Consider the following 14800-nt stretch of genomic DNA (forward strand, 5'->3'; position numbering starts at 1 on the left):
TTTCCTGAAAGTTTGGCCGTACCTTTTTGTATCACCCTGTATGCTGTTCTTGAAGAAATTGGTTATTTAAAGTCATTAAGATAGTACCTGCAGATTTTGTTTAATTGAAATTTTTCGTTTATAAATTTATGTTACTTTCATAATTCGCAATTTCCGAGTGATAGAAACCTTCGAGCATCCGATTCATGTGCGTATTCTTATCGTATACTGTAGACTCAGCAGTATTTGACCTGTAATGCGGCAACTACGTACCCTAGCCCCAAGACAACGAAACCAGCCAAAACTTTTAATATTTCAACGTTGAGTCGGAGGGTACGTAGTTGAGGGCCACCTCATTTCATGCATTTTGTATTTGAAAGCCCACATTCTCCTAAAGTACCATTCTGCCACTCGGGAGGCCACAATTTGACACCTTTTAAACTCGCTCAGATGGCTATAGAAAGCACGAGCGCGTCTCCATGGCGTGGTTACCTGATAGCTTCACAAGTTTACACCACACTGAGCCTTTTGGCTGTGAGCATTCCCTATTAAAGGATAAAAACAGTTGGCACTCTGTAAGCTATGCGACTACGCCATCTCTTGTCGAACCACGTTGAAACCATTATCAATATATCTACTATCCCCAGGTGGCATATGCCGTCATCGGATCGAAAGCGACATTGTCTTTCCAGGTTCACTATTCTTTTCCGCTAGTGTGTTTTCCTTCATACTGGATTTTGTGGAGTTTTCGTATATTTTATTTTCTGAGTGGAAATTATTGTGGCTGTGGACAGTAGATAACAACTAGTAGCAATTGTATAAAATGAATGTAAGTTTGTGCCTCAGTATCTGAACCGCAATCAGTGTATCGTCTGAAGGTCGTTACTGAACGTCAAGTTGCGGACGCTACGCCAAATTCTTCTTGATGACGGTAACAGAGGCATCTGTTCTGCTCGCAGTTCTCTCGCACTCTGTAGGAATTATACTAATTTGGATTGGTAGTTACCATCGCAACAATAACAGCGTCGAGGTCACATACCTGAATCTGATAATCACCGGCAGGTGATCCAGCTGCCATTGGAAACGATAGCAGTAGCAATCACCCTATCTCGCAATCAGTACATTCGGAGGCCACTATAGATTACTGCTGATCGGCCGATTAGCGTCCGTGCCACAAGTGGGAATCGAGAGAGCAGACCTCAGCTGTTAGCGTAGAGTTCCGCAGCCTTCGACAAGTGAGGCTACACCGCAGCCATGGAGAAGGGCAGCAGGCGGATGCAGTACCTGGCCACCTTGTCGGGTAAGTAGCCTGCCGGCTACTTTTTCACTTGGCAGAAGCCCAAACTTGTCGCCTCTACTTTAATTTGGAGAGTGTTATGGAGCCGAGTTGGTATTCGTGGAAATCCGCTCCCACTTCACTTACAGCACTCTCGTAATGTTCGTGCACCATGAGAAATTCACATTTTGTATCCATTTCAGCCTTTCTGGGAGAGAAACAGGATGTCAAAAATGCTTTGCTATCATTCTCCATTGACTCAGCTCATAGAGTTATCGTTTAACCGTGGGTTCCATAAATCACTGCAGGCGATTGTCTGTACGTGATGTCTCATGCCTGAAGTTTCAGCTTCGCACTGATTGCTGTGGAGCCAGTATTTACGGTACATTGTTGACATCTCATAAATTTTCTGAATTAAAACTAGGTAGTTTATTCGTCAACGAATCAGTCACAAAAGAATGTTTGACATACCATTTTAATGCAAAGAGATAAGCAATTAAATTTTTTATTAATTTACACACATAACAGTATTACCAGGCATGAAACTCCTTGGCAGATTAAAACTGTACGCCCGACCGAGACTTTAACTCGGGAGCTTTGCTTTTCGCGGGAAAGTGCTTTACCACTTTTTTTACAGTCTTTGATGATTATGAACTCCTCTAAGTTGTACAACCCACAGTACAACCATAGAGTAGAAAGATCTCTGGAGCGAGGGACGAATGTAAAATGGAACCTTTTGAAAGAATGTAGAACCTACAAAAGCCTAGAACTGCACAAGTTGTAGCGAATGAAGTTTTAAAATATTACCTAAATAAAAAAAAAATGACAATTCACTCCAGCTAGATTCGAACGCCTGTTCTTTATCTTCGTAAACCGTGAGCCTATCCACTTTTCTTTTTAATCACTTTTTTTTACACACGAGAAACACACCGAAATACACACTCAAATGGCAGTGCATTCCTTCAAAAAACGAAAATATTCTTTTTTCCAAAGCACATACTGAAGGCAATCAATTAAAATAAAGCAAAAGAAGTCATCTCGACAAAACAAAAGGGTGAAATCAGAATAACGTATATGAAGGAATGGGGCGTTAATTTTAACATGCGCCGGCCTTGGTGGCCGTGCGGTTCTAGGCGCTCCAGTCCGGAGCCGCGCTGCTGCTATGGTCGCAGGTTCGAATCCTGCCTCGGGCATGGACGTGTGTGATGTCCTTAGGTTAGTTAGGTTTAAGTAGTTCTAAGTTCTAGGGGACTGATGACCACAGCAGTTGAGTCTCATAGTGCTCAGATCCATTTGCACCATTTTTTAACATGCCCACACATTTTTCCTCCGTCACTTATACTTATAGAAGTGCCCACAAAAATAAAAAGGGGGGGGGGGGGGGAAATGACAACTAATCCAACGCCTTGCCGATGAAAAACAATTTGCAACATATTAGAAAAAAATTCACGATAACGGTGCTTCCTCAGCCACGTCCTATGGGCGGTGGCCAGATATTGGGAAAAGGCACACGGATCTGCGTCTCATCCACTCATCATCACGTAATGTTCAACAAGCCATATGATGGTATTGTTCTTCGATCGGGAGAAGAAGGTTAAATCGGGATGCACGAGAATCTCCCCCGAGATAACCGCCTCCGATGTCCTGAGGAGAAAAATCAATTGTCGGCAAAGCCACCTCCAATGGTCATGAGTGCAGGAAATCAACCGATGAGATAATGTATCAGTTTCATGGCAACGATTGCAGCGATCCGTTACACTGAGGCCACACGAAAAAGTCGCTCGTTGGTAGGTACAATATCATGAACAACTTGGTACCACGAGGACGCCACTTCCATCAGTAAAATCGGGAGGCTGATGTTAGACCAATCTTCCAATTCGTTTCTGGCGACAGGGATTCCACAGAGGGAATACTGTGTGGAATTGTCCAGCGGCTTAACAGCACTTTTAGGGAGAGATTCGCTTGGGAAAGGATATTTACTCCTAAATAACTGACCTCAAGAAAAAATTTCTTAACGTGCCGTAGTTTATAACAAATCCTATCAATATCTATTAGAGGTGTTAAACTCGCCGGTCGGATACAGTCATAAGGGCGAGCTGTAAGTGATTGGGGAGCGCGTTGACATGTTAAAACGGTGCGACGGATGAATAAGGCAGAAGCCTTAACACGAATGTCAGGGAGGCCCAAACCTCCCAGCAGATGAGGGCGCGCCATGACCCCATAATGCACGCGAAATACAGAGTGGCACCAGGTAAACCTGCCACTTAAACTTTGCAACTTGCGGTACATCATCGCAGGAAGTGGAAAGATTTGTGCAATAAAATAAGCCTTACTTAACACATACGTTGCCATGGCCCGAACCAGGGATCGACTCTCGTGTTCGATGATTGCACCCTGAATCTTGTCCGTGGCAGGCTTTTCAGTTTATCGTAGCCATCTTTAGCGGACAACTGTCAATTATAACACCCAATGTTCGATATCGGGTGACCTTCAAAGCCCATGGAATTTCAACAGCGTCAAATCCTCGCAAACTGAGTAAACGACATTTCTGGTCATTGACCCGCGCTCCCGTAAGACGAAAAAAGGCATCCAAAACTTCCTTCAAGAGTGGTATATCATCATGGGTACGGAGAAGAACCATAACGTCATCAGCATATGCACGAACGGTAAATCTTTCTCCCAGCAGCGACCAGCCACCCAAACGAGCAGCTATAGTTCGCAATAAGGGTTCCAGAAACAGCACGTAGAACGACATGGATAATGGACTCCCTTGAAGGACGCCCTGACACACCACGATGGGCCATTTACGTCAATGGGCGCCCGAATACCAGTGATTAGAGAGCTAAACAGTCGTCGTGCAGCATCGTTAAAACCAAGTCGTCAGTACTCGCATAAGGACTCCATGATTAACGCGGTCAAACGCTTGGTGAAAATCAATGAAAAGCAAAGCGCTTGGCACCGGAATGGTGGAAGCAACCGAAATTAAGTCACGACATTCAGCAACGGGTGTCAGAAGAGTACGACCCGGAAGACAACTTTGATGGCTCGCGATGATGGTAGTCAACAATACCTATAGTCGGCTATTGACCGCTGGCGCCACTATTTTATAATCATAGTTGAAGAGGGTTATCGGGCGAACCTGATCCACACGCAAACGACCCTCCTTTTTGGGGACCAGGACAATTTTTGCAACCTTAAAGCTGGGCGGGAGAAGGCCTCCGTGGAACACTTCATTCACCATGGAAGTTATCGTATCTCCTAGTAGGGGCCAAAATCGAATGTAAAATTCTTTGGGAAGATCATAGGGGCCAGGCGATTTGTGGGAAGGAGAATGTGCACAATATCATCATCGCGATGGAATACAGAGAAAAACTCTTCCTGGTGAGCTGGCGTAACAACACTATCAAGGAGGGAGGCGAAAACAGACGGTGGACCGTCTGAATCCACTTCAGTATAAAGCTCGGAATAGTATTGGTAAAGTTCACGCATTATATCACATTCGGAGGACTACTCACGCCCATCTAGAGAACGAATGGTAGAAAGACACGTCCTTTGAGATCACTTGTGAAGCCGGAGAAGATGATAGGGAGTGGTAAACTCATCCTGTACTACTGAACGAGGCTGGGAACGTAGTCTGACACCATCCATTTGCCTACGTTTGAGTTGGAGAAGTTTTGCCTTCACACGGTGGGCGTCGACGACCCTCAAGGGGGCATCACGAGCATTATCGTAAAGATCGTGAAGGACTGCATAATAAAATTCCCCAGTGCGCCTTATTTCAGCCTCTTTTTTCAGCGCTAAAATGCTTGAGTGTATTTCGAATCTGTGGTTTAGCAAAGGTAACCCACCATTCTAGAAGTGAGGGTTAACGCGCCTGGGACAGGGTTGTCCGCCGTCATACGTCTGCGATGATACCTTCCACAGAGGGGTCCGTGAGATGTAGAGTGTTTAACTTGCATAAAGGGCGCGAAAGATGGACCCGCTGCGGGACGTGGTTAAAAGTCATTGAAACAGCACATTAATCAGTGAAACTGGCAGGAATTACATCAATCGATGAAAGCTGACTACATATGCGAGCAGATAAATAAAAGCGATCCAATCGGCTACTTGAAGTGGCTGTAAAAAACGTATACCGCGCCATTGTAGGATATCTGCAAACCCAAGCATCCTGGAGATGCAAGGACGTCACCATATCATTAAGTTCACGACAAAATGTATAAGCTGGGGTCTGATCGTCACGGCGTAAGACGTCGTTAAAAATCGCCTCCTAACAAAACCTTGCGCGGGTTCCGTCGGAGTAAATAAACAACTTCTTCCTTATAAAACCGCGCGCGATCGGATGAACGACCGGAGCCAGACGGAGCGTAAAGAAAAATTAAGGTGAGGTCATAAAAACTACAGCCTATACCGCGACCATCATCTAGTGTTTCGAAGTTCGTCAGCGGGATACCAACTCGATAAAGCAAAGCCATACCGGTAGAATTTTCAGGCGCGACATTGCAAAACATAGAATATCCAGGACGACAAGAAACATCAAATAATACCTCTTGTAAACACACGATATCAGCTTGGGAATCGTAAATAAACTGCCGTAACGCAGCAAGCCGTAATTGGGAACGTACCCTATTAACATTGAGGGTTAGAAATGTATACGCCTGCATCCGTTAACACATGTAAGGTCAATAAAACAACACTAAGGAAAAAGCACTATCACGTCCGTCTCAACGTCCAGAGGCGGGGCAAAGAAGGTATAATTCTAGTCCTCCCCACCGGACGCAGAGGAATCCTCGTTTTTCTTTTTACGACGCGCCGCAGCACGTGCGTTTGAAAACGCTGTTTCACACCACTCCGTGAAAACATACACTCTTGATGTGGAGGGCTGGGGACACGTCAAGTACCGGTTTGATAGAGGAGCCATCGCCACTGCACTTATCGGAAATCTGGGAGCACAACTCAGAACGACAGCAACATCAGGTACAGAAGAGACAGGTAACGCAGTGCCGGTGTCGGGTGGCATCTCCTGAACATCAGGAAGAGAACCCGTAGATTCCTGTTGCTCTACCGTCTCAGCGCGGAGGAGAGGTGGTACTGCACTAGAACACTGGAAAGACTGGCCAGCAGGCGACGTCTCTGCGGGAACAACGGAACTCACGGGAAACGTCACGTCGACGGGTGAAGTGGGGGACGCAGATACAATGCACATTTCAACATCAACAGAAGCAGCTACATCCTCTCTGGTAAGACTGGAATCACAATTATCATCAATAGACAACTCATTACCGCCAGAAGGTGCACCCTCTGTCAACGCCGTGTCAGAAGAACGAGGCTGGAGTGGGGCGTCCTCGAAATTTGCACCGTCCTCAGTCCGCCGGCGTTTTACTTGCGCTGCAGGAGCCGTCGTCCCCTCATGGTCAGAGGCCGCACTGGTACGCGCCGGTAACGGTGGAAATTCGCGAGGAGTAGGGGGTAATGTTGCCCCTACATCACTTAAAACTGGAGACTGACTGAAAGCTGACTGCGAAGATACTATGGTTGCTAACGTTAAAGGAAGACGTTTTTGATAAGACGTCAGAACAGTAGTACGGCGCGAACAATCAGATCTTACATGACCGCGTTCGTTACAAAGAAAACATGCCCTGCATACGTAACATGGATTCGGTAACCACAAACAGTTAAGTGGGAAGGAATATTCTTTTTTAACGCGCATGTCCACAGTCCGGATACCATTATAACACTGGAAGCGATGTTGTGCTGACCAGCGTTTCCATCGGATATGCCGTATTAGTCCAAACGGAAGCAACGCTGATTTAAGAAATGAATCGTCCACTTCAGGAGGAAGGTTACAAACTCTAACCGGAGTATACTCGAGTGCCGCATTTTTAAGGAGGACTTGACTAACGGAACCATCGTGATGTGTAAACAGTACTTGAGAACCAACCAGGGACAAATGTCGTTCTACTTGAACGGGATCAGAAAACTTCACAAAGAATGCATACAAATCAGAATCAAAGTAAGCAGTATCTACCTGGTCAGGTGTAACACGGATAACATCAGCCAACCAATCGTGAATTTCTAAGGAGCCAGGTTGAACAGGACGCGTACTCTTGTCAAAACTGAAACGAACAGCAGCTCGACGAGGAACAGATTTAGGAGGCTCGACAGACACCGTGGCGCGGGCAGAAAACACCGCCGCCAAGAGGAGAATGACAACAAACTCTGCTACGCAACTACGATGTGACTCCGGCCGATACACCAACAAGACTGAGTAGCTTCGACACAAGCGGTGCTGCGGCACAGGCGGAAGTTAACGACAAACTGCTCGCTCGACGCGCAAGGCGACACTACCACTGAGCTACCCAAGCACGACTCACGACCCGTTAAAGACACTGTCCATTCCGTTCAACTGCTCTTCCAGGTCCTTTGCTGCCCCTGACAGAATTACAATGTGATCGACAAACCTCAAGTTTTTATTTCTTCTCCGTGGATTTTAATTCCTACTCCTATTTTTTCTTTTATTTTCTCTACTTCTTGCTCAGTATACAGATTGAATAACATCGGGGATTGGCTACAACCCTGACTCATTCCTCTCTCAATCACTGCTTCCCTTTAGTGCCCCTCGACTCTTACAACTGCCATCTGGTTTCTGTACATGTTGTAAATAGCCTTTCGCTCTCTGTATTTGACCCCTACCACCTTCAGAATTTGAAAGAGAGTATTCCAGTCAACATTGTCAAAAGCTTCATACCCCTCCTACAGGTCATAAACCTTGCGGGCCCACACATGAATACGTATGGCAAGTAATATCAGGGTTGCTGTTCCCTGCGATCTACTGCGTTGTATAGCAATGAAACCTACAACTTTACTTCAGAGTCCCCCGCAAGGTTTACATTCCTCTCTTATAGATTATAAACCTTTCGGGGGACTCAAATAACGTAAGATTCATTATTATTCAATGTAGTAGATCGCAAGGAGCAGCAACCGCGAATTACTTACTATACGTACCGAATCAGATAATTTGTGTTTACGCTCCCAATGCTAAATTTCGACTCCATGCTTCATCCATGTCTGGTGCATCCTATAGCATTCCTTTCTCACATCAGTTATATTAATGTAATAGTTTAATATTCCTGAGTAATTGTAAAGATACCCCTTATATAGTTTGCCCTTCATATTCAAGACTGGGTACAAGGCCAACTTTCAGTACATCGCGAATAGTTTTGTACTGATAATAGTTGTTATTGTTACGTAGCAAGTGACAAAGTTTTCTGAAATGATGGTAGTTTATACGAATATTCCCTTTATTGAAGTGACTGTTCAGGAAAAAAAATGAAGTCGTATGATATTGTTGGCTGAGAGACTACACTGGATAGATTGAGCCGCGTAACTGTAAAAGTTTTCTAACTCCTCCCAGAAAAATGAAAAGAATTAAGAATTTACATCAATGCGTCAAAGTATGAAAAATGTACGTCATTTAACAAGTACTAAAAGAGGTGATAAGTTTATGACATGACGATGGAGACGTGAGTTAACTATCTTTATTATAAGCATGATATGATGGGGTCAAATGGTAACTGAGGATAAGGTTGGGATGTGGGAATTATTGGACAGGTATACTATGGAAAAGGCTTTGGGGTGTGTTTATGGGAAGTAACAGATAGGTGGGATCCAGATGCGTAGTTAGAAAAGTTTCTTTCTAGCCTTGATTTGGGATGAGATGGGTAGGAAAGTAGGGGTAATTTTCAATGGATGAGTTCATAAGTCCATAGTCTGAGAGAGGATAAGCGTTTCAAGTTGCGCTCGCTGAGGACATGAGATGCTTAGAGATGGAGGGAAGGCTGATATAGCTACGGCACAAGGCCAAACTGTATTGCTGTCACGCAATTTGGAAATGGCAAAGTATGATACGGAAGAGGGTAGCTGAAATTAATGTTGATACATGGTCGAAGACAAAGCGGGCTTTGTTGTGGGAGAAGGTAGTAGTTTCATTGAGGTGAGATATAGTCTGGAGTACTAGAGAGATTTGGTGTAAGATGTGGGGACGATAGAAAATATGAATGCATAGGAAAACATATATTTCTATATCTTCAGCTTCAGGAGAAGGACGGAGGCAGTGAGTGGGGCAGATAGGTACTACTTGTTTGATGGTCCACTTACCGGAGAATGGTGGCGGTGCTTAGTTCAGCTGTTATAGGACGGGAGATTGTACAGATTAGGATAATCTTTGCAGACAGTATGGGGTTTTTCGGTGGGGACAGGTGGGTGGGTTTTGGCATTTGTTTGTGGGGAGATCACTGTACTGGAGGCACACAAGGCAATGGAAGGATTTGGGTTGGGCTTTGGATGGTTCGACTTCATAGGATTGCTAGTAAGTGATGGTAAAGTTTTTAGTTATGTGATCAATGATGGCAGAGGAATCGGTGTAAAGAAAGGCCGTATAGTGGGAGAATGGTTATCCTGATTTATAATTCGGCTTTGGAACTAATTTCCTATGCGATTTCCTTGACCGTAATCTCTGGGTTGACACCACTGAGTACAGCGCTGAGAATCGGCGGGTGGGATGAAGGATGTGTTTGTCCGGAGAGAGTAGAGGAAGTGGTTCGAAAGTGGAGTTGCGTAGTCTGGAAGGGGGAGTTTGGGAACATGGGGTTTGTAGTGACATGATGGCTATGTTATCAGCAGACTCTTTTCTTTAATTTGAGGATTTTTTGAATGCACAAGATCGGTAGTTCATTTGTACTATTTCGATTTCATGGTCTTCTGACTACGTGGGATTTTCGTGGGATTGTTAGATAGCACGTGGCGGCAGGTAGCTTGTGATAGTGGCAATGTCTCTGCGATAGTGACATGTGTGGCTGGATCTCATGGACTTCCTGGCACTGGTGCTGGAAATAGTGCCTGGTTGTGATGCTGCCTAAGGTACTGGTGATGATCCTGGAGGTGCTGGCCGTGATGGAGCTGGAACTGGCCCCGGTGATAGAGCTGGCGACCTTGGCAGTGACGGCGCTGGAGATGCTTGTGACGCACTGCAACGGTGCGTAAAGTTTTGCTGCAGTTTCTCAGATATTTCCTTTGTCTGTGAGACGGACAGCTACGACCATATCAGAAAGATTCTGTTCTCTTGCTACTGGGGTTTTATGCACAATGGACTTCATGTAACCCAACACGAAAAATCCAATAATGAGATAGGACTATAATGATGGCTATGGGACAGTGCCTTCTGTTCCAGTCAAACGATGAGGGAATATAGTGCTCACGGAGCTTAATACCCAAGTGACACAAAGCACGGTCATATCTCAATCGGGTGCTTTTACTGACAACATGACACACAGTTTCCAAAAACTGTGGCAGAGCACCTCGAATAAAAACCACAAGTTGATTTATAAGTGACCTGAGCCGTGTGGGGTAGCCGCGCGATCTAGGGCGTCTTGCCACCGTTCGCGCGGTTCCCCCCGTGGTATGTTCAAGTCCTTCGTCCTTAGCGTAAGTTAGTTTAAGTTAGATTAAGTAGTAGGGACCGATGACCTCAACAGTTTGGTCCCACAGGTACCTACCACAAGTGACCTGAAGCACACAACGATTTTCATTACTACAAACTTGGCTATCGTGGCAGTTGATAACATTATCAGTGTTGAAAGATACCACAACTGTGAACACACAAAATACAGGAACTTCAGCGCGGTAGTACTGCGCTGGCTAGTCCATTAACAGAGCTGAATTCTTGCTGCTCAACCACTAAACTCCACGCAGTATTCTTCGAAGTATGCATTTCATGGGAAAGTTGACGGGTACTTATGGAAGACACTTCTCCTACATCTCGTTAAATTCTACACTGTAAATATTCTTTATCAAGAACGTTGGTCCACTTTTTTTGCGTTGAACGGACCTAGTCTCTCATTAGTCCCCGTTCACAGGGAAAAATTTCTTCCAGTTAAAATGACATAGGAAGTGAAAATTTTCTCTGTACATTTGCTTCGTTTTCCTGGCAGCACATCCTTTACGCTACATATTACATGCACGTCTGCAAATTCATGTAACGAGTAAAGTTTCGTCGTTGAGGATCAGTCTTGAAGTGTAAACAGTGGAAAGTTTCCCCACAAGACACATCACGGATGATTGTGCATCGTTAACCAAGGCAGCCCTACCATCGTCGATGCGCTAGGTTTCTTTTCCTAAAGTATAGGTTGAGACGAGTACCTGCTTCACGCGGATTGCCTATTTAAGAGGTCGCACCGTTTGCAGTAGTTATATCTAGCCTTCCGTTCTTTGTCTAAAACTACTCAGCTAAGGATTCTCTACCCTCTGTACAATTTTGACACTTGGAAAACCCTGCATATTTTGTGTTATTGCCATCATTAGTAACTGTGTTATAGCTTCACCTCATCACTACTCGTTGCGGCTACTGTGGTTTCTGTAGGTTGACAACAGCCGACGAAGTTCCGTTTATAGTTCTGTGCGAACAACGGCGCTATTCCAAACAAATGGCATCAAGCGAACCTACACATAAATATTACAGTTGCTGAAAAAACTACAGATTATTGTGGCCAAACAATCAGTAACACATATACTCAACTTTCATGTGATCGTTGTGCAAATAGTCCTAGCCTCAGCAAGCGTCACATTCAGTGAACAAGTCCACTAAGACGCTGCAGTCGTAGAATGTGCGGCTGGTCCCAGTCCTCCCTCGGTCATGGGTGTGTGTGGTTGTCCTTAGGATAATTGAGGTTAAGTAGTGTGTAAGCTTCGGGACTGATGACCTTAGCAGTTAAGTCCCATAAGATTTCACACACATTTGAACATTTGATCAAGTCCAAAGTGAACAACTGTCTCCCCCTATCCCCCCAGCTCCCACCCCACACCCCCTGGCGATGTCTGCTGTTGTCGCTGGGGTGCTGACTTCCAGCCGTCGTCGGCGTGAGTGGGCTTCCTTCGGCTAACAGGTCGATAGTGGCCGATAGGTGACCTGCGATGGAACTGAGGAGCTCGATGGAAGTCGAACTGCATGTTAAGCCGCGGGACGCCACTTATGACCTGGTTTGCGCAGTAATTTGAAGCTGCACACTGCTTGTTCTACATGAATGCCGACTTCCAACACATAGGGCTTGGACAAAAATGTGGGAAGCGTGTAACTTTAGTTTTTGTATTTGACCACGAGCGACAACTGGGGAGTGTCATCAATACGTTGCAAGTGTCAGTCGTGGTCATAACGGTGTTTCTTTTCTGTAGATGTGAGTGTATTAGTCGGGGCTAAGTAAATTCGAACGTGGGCAAGTGGTTGCTGTTCGTATGGTAGGTGCTTCCGTAACGAAGGTAGGCGCAGCGTTTGATGATATTTCAAGAGGAAACGTATTGAGGACTTAGAGGCAAAGTCGGAAAACATCTTCACTAAGTCACAACGCCGATGAAACAGTATGTGTTGAGTGATCGCGACAGAAAGTCATTGAAATAAGAAATAGGAAGATCACTGCGGGAAAAGTAATTGGAGGAATGAAAATCGAACTCGAGAACCCCGTCAGCAATGAAACGAGATGAGGGCGTTCGTCATAAGCAGGGAATTGCAGGTATAGTGGGATTTCTAAAATCACTCATCGGTGATGCAGACAGAAAAACGCTGTAACAGAAAACCGTGGTGCCGAAGGAATATGAGCTCGACTATAGAGCAATAGAAGAATGTAATTTCATCGGATGAGTTTTTTTTTCACACTGTTTCCAACTTCTGATCGACTTAACGCCCCAAGGGGGTTCGGCGATGATTTGAGTAGCCATATCATGGTACTTCATAGGCTCCATGGTTACTACGCAAAGTGGCATTACTGCCTAGCATTTTTTGACCATTTTAGCTGATCAGACCTATCCCGTGGTGCTGTGCTTGTTCCTAAGAGAGGGCCCCTGTTCACACAGCTCGCATCGTCTAGGACTGGCTTAGTGAAAATGACGATGAATTTTCATATGTCTCCTATTCACAATTGTCACCAGATCTCAATGTAATTGAGATTTAGTGGTCTACTTTGGAAAGTGCATGTTGCAATCTAGTTCGACCGTCGATTTCTGAACTTGCCACTATTTTGCAGGAAGAGTGGTGTAAGATTCCCTTGAAAACCATACAGGACTTACATTTATCCATTCCGAGACGCCTGGAAGCTGATTTAAATGTCATTGATTTTCCTACATCTTATTATGCACGGTAATTTTGTTGTGTTTTGGTGTTATGAAACGTCCCCTTTGAACAATTATACAAGACTGTGCTTAAACTGACATACAATATTTTTAGCGCAACGCAATCTGACTTTCAAAAATCCCTACAAAAGAATGGCCCTGACTAACATTAAACTATACCTTTCAGAAATCACTTACCTCACAAAAATCTTCATTACTCGAACTACTGCAATACAGCGAGCGCCACTACTGCCAGCTAAATAAAAGATTCAAACTACGGAAGGCACTAACTACTGATAGGGATAGTTAGCAAATGAAAGATATTAATAGAGAACAAACAATGTATTTACCTTAATAGTCATAATATATGTAGCAGTTCATGACAAATTACAAAACTCCGCCATCTCTCTCCCCACATCCACCACTGCTGGCGGCTCACCTCCAACTGCGCAACGCTACGCGCTGTTCACATCCAGCTGCCGCTGCTCAACACTACTATGGCAGACAACAATGCAAACCAGCCACAGACTGCACACAGCACAGCCAGTGATTTTTTTATACAGAGGTGGCGTTACCAATAAAAAAACCTAAACAGCCTACTTACAGTGTTTCCATATTTTTGTGCACCCCTGTAGTTCATGTTATTCTGGCGACCTCGGCTGTAAGCCGCTCGAATTGCTAGCGGTTTCGTTCCGCCTGGTTAGTAGGCCACCATTGCATCCTATACTGCTAGAGGGAAAGCTAGCTTGCAGTGGAGCTTCCATTCAACTCTCGCAGTCACCTCATTCCTTCGCCCCCTCCCTCCACTTTTTTCCTCCAAGAGGATGTAATGGAGCATCGTCTGCTTCTGCTCTTATTGCTGTGGGCAAATGAGATTCACCTCCATGCTATCCTCAGAATGATCTGAAGTGAATTCTAGTCCGAGGCTCTGACGCCTTAGGCCGTGGGTGAGGCTGTTATTTCCTGCATAGTAATTTTTCAACACAGTTTTTATGGCCTTCTTTAAACCTTTCCATTACATGTGTTGTCATATCATTGTCTTGGTTGCGGAAATTTCCCAATAAAATTCGTGCAAGAACTTTAATACATACGGTGTTAGTGCTTCGAGAATGACTACGTGCGCTTTCGCTTTTACTGGGTATAGACTCCTTTAAATATTGATAAAGCTGTAGATTCCAGAAAAGCAACAATTAGTGTTTTCTTTCGTTTAATGTATATACTCCACTCTCATCAGTGTTCTGCACATATACACTACTGGCCATTAAAATTGCTACACCAAGAAGAAATTCAGATGATAAACGGGTATTCATTGGACAAATATATTATACTAGAACTGACATGTGATTAGATTTTCACGCAATCTGGGTGCATAGATACTGAGAAATCAGTACC

At 44.7% G+C, this 14800-nt stretch overlaps 1 protein-coding gene across 1 annotated transcript in view; it reads left to right on the plus strand.

The window, feature by feature from the left end:
* The first annotated feature begins 1162 nt into the window (after positions 1-1162).
* LOC124613571 (facilitated trehalose transporter Tret1-like) overlaps positions 1163-14800 on the plus strand; it is a 60198-nt gene continuing 46560 nt past the window's right edge. Inside the window, exon 1 of the mRNA XM_047142286.1 lies at positions 1163-1279. Coding sequence (XP_046998242.1) covers positions 1234-1279 — 46 coding nt within the window. The 5' untranslated portion in view covers positions 1163-1233. The remainder of the gene's footprint in view (positions 1280-14800) is intronic.

The sequence above is a fragment of the Schistocerca americana genome, chromosome 4, assembly GCF_021461395.2.
Source record: "Schistocerca americana isolate TAMUIC-IGC-003095 chromosome 4, iqSchAmer2.1, whole genome shotgun sequence".
Classification (NCBI taxonomy): Eukaryota; Metazoa; Arthropoda; class Insecta; order Orthoptera; family Acrididae; genus Schistocerca; species Schistocerca americana.